Source organism: Ascaphus truei, chromosome 7 (genome assembly GCF_040206685.1).
Source record: "Ascaphus truei isolate aAscTru1 chromosome 7, aAscTru1.hap1, whole genome shotgun sequence".
Classification (NCBI taxonomy): Eukaryota; Metazoa; Chordata; class Amphibia; order Anura; family Ascaphidae; genus Ascaphus; species Ascaphus truei.
In genome coordinates this window covers 31,819,128-31,826,113 of record NC_134489.1, presented here as the reverse complement: position 1 = coordinate 31,826,113, position 6,986 = coordinate 31,819,128, and the positions used below count along the sequence as shown (strand labels likewise).

At 37.8% G+C, this 6,986-nt stretch overlaps 1 protein-coding gene across 1 annotated transcript; it reads right to left on the bottom strand.

Annotated features, from left to right (window-relative positions):
- Positions 1-1,936: 1,936 nt before the first annotated feature.
- Positions 1,937-2,884, bottom strand: LOC142499964 (olfactory receptor 12D1-like). The gene has a single exon (XM_075610020.1). It carries the CDS (start codon positions 2,882-2,884, stop codon positions 1,937-1,939), a length of 948 nt encoding a protein of 315 aa, XP_075466135.1.
- Positions 2,885-6,986: the final 4,102 nt, after the last annotated feature.

Sequence of the window (6,986 nt, the reverse complement as noted above, 5' to 3'; positions counted from 1 at the left end):
CTTCAATACAAGCCACTTCTTGCGTATTAAATATACATTGTTGTTCCTTATTTTGTATAGTGAAATGTCTCATTAAGGTGATTTTTCTAATATATTTGTTTAAGTCCACAAACAGATCAAATCTGTTTGGCAGACTACTTGGTGCAAAAGAGAGGCCCCTGGTCAGAAGTGAAACATGGTTGCTAGACTGTATAAAGGTAGATAAATTAAAAATACCGTGTGTCTCTGGATTGCTGGTCCTTAGCTCACCTTCCTTCTTTCTTTGCTCGCGCCTCCCTCCCCTGGTTCTTCATTTGTAGCGTGGACTCTATCCATCATTATCTCCAATCTCCCATACAAATAGGGAGACTGTTCTGAGTATTTACACATCATATAAATCTCTTGTCACTTTAGTATTTCCATTTAGGAGTCCAGTGGGGACCGCAAGTGGGAACAGTGGTATCCCAATCTCCAATCATATAATCAATCTCATTGGGGTTAATACAACTATAAATAATAAATGAATATATATAAAAATATAAAGTTAATTATATATGTGAAACTTATCATTCTATGTCTATCATTTGATTTAACAAATATAAAGATGATCTAATAACAGATATAAGGTCTCATCACTCATGCGAAATTAACATTACAGCATTAACACGATGTCAGTTCATCTCTTCCTTTGCAATACACATGGAGAGTTTTAACTTCCATCCACTCTCCGAAACAAGCTTAAATCAACATTCTAGTAATGTTCTTACTACATGGTTTATCTTTAATAGTATAAGTTCCAATTAGTAATCATTTGGGTTATTATGATTCAACAAAATAATTTATACTAGGTTGTCCTCTTAAAGCATTCAATGTTTTTATAAAGGAAAAATAATTTTTTCTTCAACAGGGGCTATTATATAACATGAGTTTTATTATTATTATTTTTATACATATGGTTAATCTACTAATATTATGTTCCGTTTTATTTGTTACTAAATTGATTAGGTGAAAAAGGTTATATTATTTAATTTTTAAATATTAGCTTTTGTTGTTAAATATTATTATTATATAATTTGTTTTCAGTATTCAGTTATTTATGTTCCAATATATTATATATTAGTCCAATGTATTTGTTATTTGTTTTTGAGATGTTAACATGCCAATTGATTATTATTACTTTTTAGTTAATTCATTTGTAGATGAACATCGTTGCACCAGGTTTAAATTAATTTAAATTAGCTCAAACATTGCCCATTGAACTGAATACAGCTGTGTAAAAACGTTAGACATTGGTCGAAAGGACTATTTAACACCAGACAGTTCAGTGTGGTATCCATCCCCTGATGAAATCCGCAAGGACGGAAGAAACGCGTAGGGATATGTGGCAGTGAACCTACGGTGGTCGAGCAGTCCCCAGCTACCAACGTGAAGACGCAGAGACGCAGAGACGTGTGTGAAGTCCCATCCGGGTCCCAGTGCTCCACGAGAGAGGTGAATGGCGGCCGCACGCTACAACTAAGCAGCCGCAAAGGAAAGTACTGATTCCCTTACTCTCTGGGACAACTCTCTGGAACAAAGGCTGATACAGACATAAGATCCAGCACTCCAAAGGACTTCAGATTACACAGAGGCGATCGTAGAGTCTTCAGTTGGTGCATGGGCTGGTCCCATAACATGCCTGATTTTATCAGACAAATTGTAAGTGTGCATTTGTCTTGTCCGTGATGTATTAAAATTCTTATCTGATTTTACACAAGGATCGGGCGCTTCTTTTCTTTTATATATATATATATATATATATATATATACAGACAAATACTCAAAATACTTAAGTACCAAAAAAAGGCTATTTGTAACAGTAAACATGGAAAAGTAGAGATGTAGCAAGCATTTCGAACATCAGAATTCCAATGCATATTGTATTTACAAGTCATACCACCCCATGAAATAACTACATTTATTGTGCAGGAATTCTCCCAGTATTTGTGCTTCTGATGAGTTTTCTTAGAGATTTCTTCACCTCTTCATTCCGTAACGTATAAATAACAGGGTTCAGAGCTGGGGTAATAATTGTAAACAATATGGCAGCCACACTATCTTGCTCTAGTGAGTTTTCTGAAGTGGGTCTCAGGTAAGTGCCCATTGCTGTCCCATAAAACATGATGACAATAATCAGGTGTGAGGAGCAGGTTGAGAAAGCTTTACGCCTTCCCTGAGAGGAGGGTATCTTAAAGAGGTGAGTGCTGATGTAACAGTATGATATAACGGTGAGGAAAAAGGTGCTCATGCTTAAAAAGCCACTGACAGAGATCAGCAAGACTTCATTGAGGTGGGTATCAGTACATGCAAGTTTTATGACTGGTTTAACATCGCAGAAGAAGTGCTTGACCCTGTTAAACTTGCAGAAGGGCAGCTGTGAGGTCATAACTGAGTGGATAGTTGAGTAGATAAGACCAGTGGCCCATGAAATGAATACCATCTGGATGCACACAGTCTTATCCATGATGGCATTGTATCGTAATGGTTGGCATATGGCAACGTATCGATCGTACGCCATGGCAGCAAGTAAAACACCTTCTGTGCAGCCCAAGAAGTGAAAGAAATGCAGCTGGGCAATGCAGCCCATTAAGGAAATTGCATTCTCCCCCCAAAACCCAACCAGCATCTTGGGCACAGTGACAGAGGAAAAGAACATATCCAAAAAGGAGAGGTTACCCAGAAAAAAGTACATTGGGGTGTGAAGTCCATGGTCCCTGATGACCAGTATCATGATGATGAGATTCCCCAAGATGTTAAGAATGTAGAAGAACAAGAAGGAGACAAAGAGAAATATCTGAAGCCATGGCAGGTTGGTGAGTCCCATTAGGATGAGCTCAGTTACTGATGTCCAATTTCCCTCTTCCATCCCTCTCTGTAGACAAAACCCCATATAGTTACATTCTTTCACAATTAGATTTCCTTTCCATTACTGAACTAATTTGATGACCAAGGCCAAATAAAACCATATACTGTAAATCATTAAAAAAAAAAGCTGAACATTTCTTACAGGGAACTCAAACGGACTTTTAACCAGCAATAATCTATAATACCAGAGTGCACATTTAAAATATCTTTACTGCACTTGTTCCATCTGTGTAAAGTAGTGTACTTAAATGGTACAGATGCAGCGGCCATAATTTTAACAAATCACGCGGTGTATACCTTGGAATACCCATGTTATGGCGCGGGATTTCTTCCAACCGTACCGCCTTAAGACGCGAGTGCAGAAAATGGTATTTTAGTGTTCTGGCTTTTAAACACCTGAAATTGGCACAGTAGCACAGTACTGTACACATTACAATTCATTCATTTCATTGCACTTAATTGCACACAATCCATGAAATTCAAACAAAGCAACTGCGATAAACACGTGTGCCTGGGGCGATTGCTCGCGTTAATGCCGTGTGGAGTACAGCAGAGCACACGAAAACGGTGCTGTGATTTGTTAAAATAATGGCCACTGCATCTGTAGGTAATGCGTGGTTAGTAATAATCAGTATGCAGTTAATTTGCCAGGCTGCATTATACCTGAATTCTATAGTACTAATTAGATTCACTGATTAATGTACTTTTCCTGTAATGGCTACATACTGTAGAGATACAGTGTTATGAAAAACAATGTACAGACTGTAAAAATAAGCCACGACAGGATGGGAAGTCCCATTAGGATGAGCTCTGTTACTAAATGCCAATTTCCTCTTTCCATCCCTCTCTGTAGAGAGAACCCCATATACTGTAGTTACATTCTTGCACAATTAGATTACCTTTCCATACAACTCAGTGCTGAACTAATTTGATGATCCAGGTCAAAGAAAAGTAAATCAAAATTTTAAACAGATGCATCTTATTTAATTAGAAATTATATTACAGATACATATATTGCACACACAGTGTACAGTTTACCTACAGCATTAAATAAGGAATTGTGGCAGAAAAGACATTTAACCCTGTTTATATTCCAGCACCATTCCATGATCACTTGAGTTTCTTGTTCATCTCTGAAAAAAGGTGTCAGAACTCAGTATTAAGCTCAAAGGAGAATACATCACCTGTACAGTATCTGCTTGTACAGTAGGATAAAAAAAGGAAAGTGCATTTTTCCTAGAGGGACCTTAAACGGACAGTGAACAAGCATTAATCTATAATACCAGAGTGCACATTTAAAATATCTTCCCTTTCTCCATCTACAGTGGTGTACTAAAATGGTAGTTAATGTGTGACTAGTAATAATCAGTACTGTATGTGGTCAGCTTGCCAGACTGCATTACAGTATATCAGAATTCTACAGTACTAATTAGTAGCGATGGGCGAATTTGGATCTGCAGCGCATCAGCCGCTTCCTTTGGTCAGTGGATTTCAGTGGATCAATGTCAAAAAGGACGATGCAGGTTTTTTGTGCATTTTTAATTATTATTAATACACTCAGTGGATTCCGCAATTCATGGATGGATTTGCGGATTTTATACCGCAAAATGAATTTTGGGGGGAAATGAGACAAAATCCGGGAAACGCATTCACTACTTCCCTTACTTTTCCTGCAATAGTTAAATACTGTATGTTGGGCATTTATATACTGTAAGTGGGCATTTATGGGCTGAACTTGGGTTATTGGTTACTTGGTTATGTGCAGAGACCAGATACTATGTTTTTAAATGACCATTTGAAGTGAAGAAACAAAGAACACATAAAAAGAAGGGAAAGGGAAAGAAAGGAAGAGAAGGGCAAATCAGGGAGGAAAAAGGAAGGAAGGAAGATAAGAAAAAGGGAAAGAAGAAAAGAGAAATAATTAATTAAATCAGGACAAGGAGAAAGGAAGAAAGTATGAAAGAAAGAAAACAGAAAAGGGTGAAGGAGACAAACACAGAGAGAGATGATAACAGGAAATAATAAATATGATCAGACCTGTTCATGTGAAATAGTTTAGATATGAGGTGTAACCAAATCCTTTAATCCTAGTTAGTTTTCTTAGTGCCAGTGCAGAGATACAATGGTGAGTTCCCCATTTTAGGAATATCAGTGTGGTGAGGTTGTATCCCGAGCTGCTTACCGTTCTAAACCAGGAGACAGAATCTGCACCAAAACACAAGTCCTGTTGTCTTAACCTATATAGGCTCAGCAGTAGGAATATCAAGGTCTGGGAAATCATCTCAGAGGAATTAGAAAGGATTTATGAATCTGGGGACTAAATCCCTGACAGCTGTAAACACAAGACAAGAACCTAACCTCTTCGCTGCAAGAAAGACTTGCAATGTATGTAATGTACATTTTAAAGCCGTTTAGGCCAATATTTACTAAACAGTCCACTGCCACGAGGAACCTTCTTACGCTTTAAGAAACCATACAGCCAATTGAACTCAATGGGATTTAATATGTCTTCCAGCGTCAGAGGGTTTCTTACGGCAGAAAACTGCTTAATAAACTTGGGTCACAGGGCGAGACATACTAAAGGGCAATTTAATGAGGCATTGGTTATCTAACGCCATATTCACTTTGAAAATTAATGTGACGTTATGTATGTTTTCCAGCTGTAAAAAAGCTTAGCATCATGCTTAAAGGATGGCTTACAAATGAACTAATTACCACTGAAATCCTTTTCAGATTGTATTCACTAAGCAGCGCTACAGATGCAGCGGTCGTTATTAGAGCATTTCATGGGTTGTATACCTGGGCATTACCAGGTCATGCTGCGTGATTTCCTCAAACTTTACCGCGTTAACTAGTGTATCTAGATAGTAAAAGCCACTTTTATTTTCTACATTTATATATTATTTTGTACATACTGTACAGTACTGTATTCTGTGCAGTTAATCAATTACACATTTGTATATATTGAAATGCCCAAATAACTTTAGGTATAGTACTACTGTAAATGTACACACAGTAACAACATGAACACAACCTGTCAAAATGTGGGATCACAGACCAATACCCTCTTCTATCTCCGGGAGGAGGGGCAATGCGAAAAAAGCAATCATCGTTAGTTAAGGTTTGCCTTACCGAATGCTTCCACCCATGAACGTTAGGTGAAAATTTGAAAAAATCATAGTTTGAAATGAAATATTCACATATTTCTGATAAAGTCACCTTCTTATTTGTTCCAGCATTAATTGCAGAAAATATTAAAAATGCATAATTACAGTCAGATTTGATATACATGTACAGAGTTGACACGGTGTCCATTCAGCAATTGTGCAGGGGATAACAATTTACTGTAGAAAAAATCCCACAGTATTGTGTTTTAGAGGTTTTTATTATGAAACACCTACATTTGATAACGTTTTCAGCGTCTTCAAGGACCAAGGTTGATTCACAATGGATCACTGTGGTGGACTTGGTTTTTATCTATTTTTTTAAACATCTGCAAATTGACACAGTACAGTAGTACACAACTGGACAGTACTACATTATCCACTGGATAGTGCTAAGGGAATTCATTAATTTCTGCCATCTGGTGGATACGCAAAGAATTGCACCCAAAGAAATCTGAATCCAGGTAATTCAAAGAAATCAACAACGGTAAACACAGGTGTGACTGGTGTGATTGGCGGCATTCACGGCAGCGTTCACGGAAGAATAACGAGCGAATGTCGTGTGGAATACAGCAGAGTTCACAAAAATGTTCGAATAACGTCAACTGCATCTGTATGATTAACACTGGAAAATGACGTCACAGAAATGTACATTATAACTGAATTAGCCGTTAATCACCAGGTAGTTGGGTAGGCAAAGGCTTCTTGTGGCAGCCATTTCTGAATTCAAGATGGAGGCGATTATACAGTGCCGAGAGAGAGTGGAGACGAGAGAGAGGTGCAGAGAGAAATGAGGCAGTGGATTATTAGACCTACGGACGGCTTGCCCTGACAAACCCTGCTGGGACCGACTGAAGTTTGTAGATTGTGCACTGTGGCCATTAATAAATATTTGAGAACAGATTTGAACCCTTAAATAAGCAGGAGTAATGCTGTTCC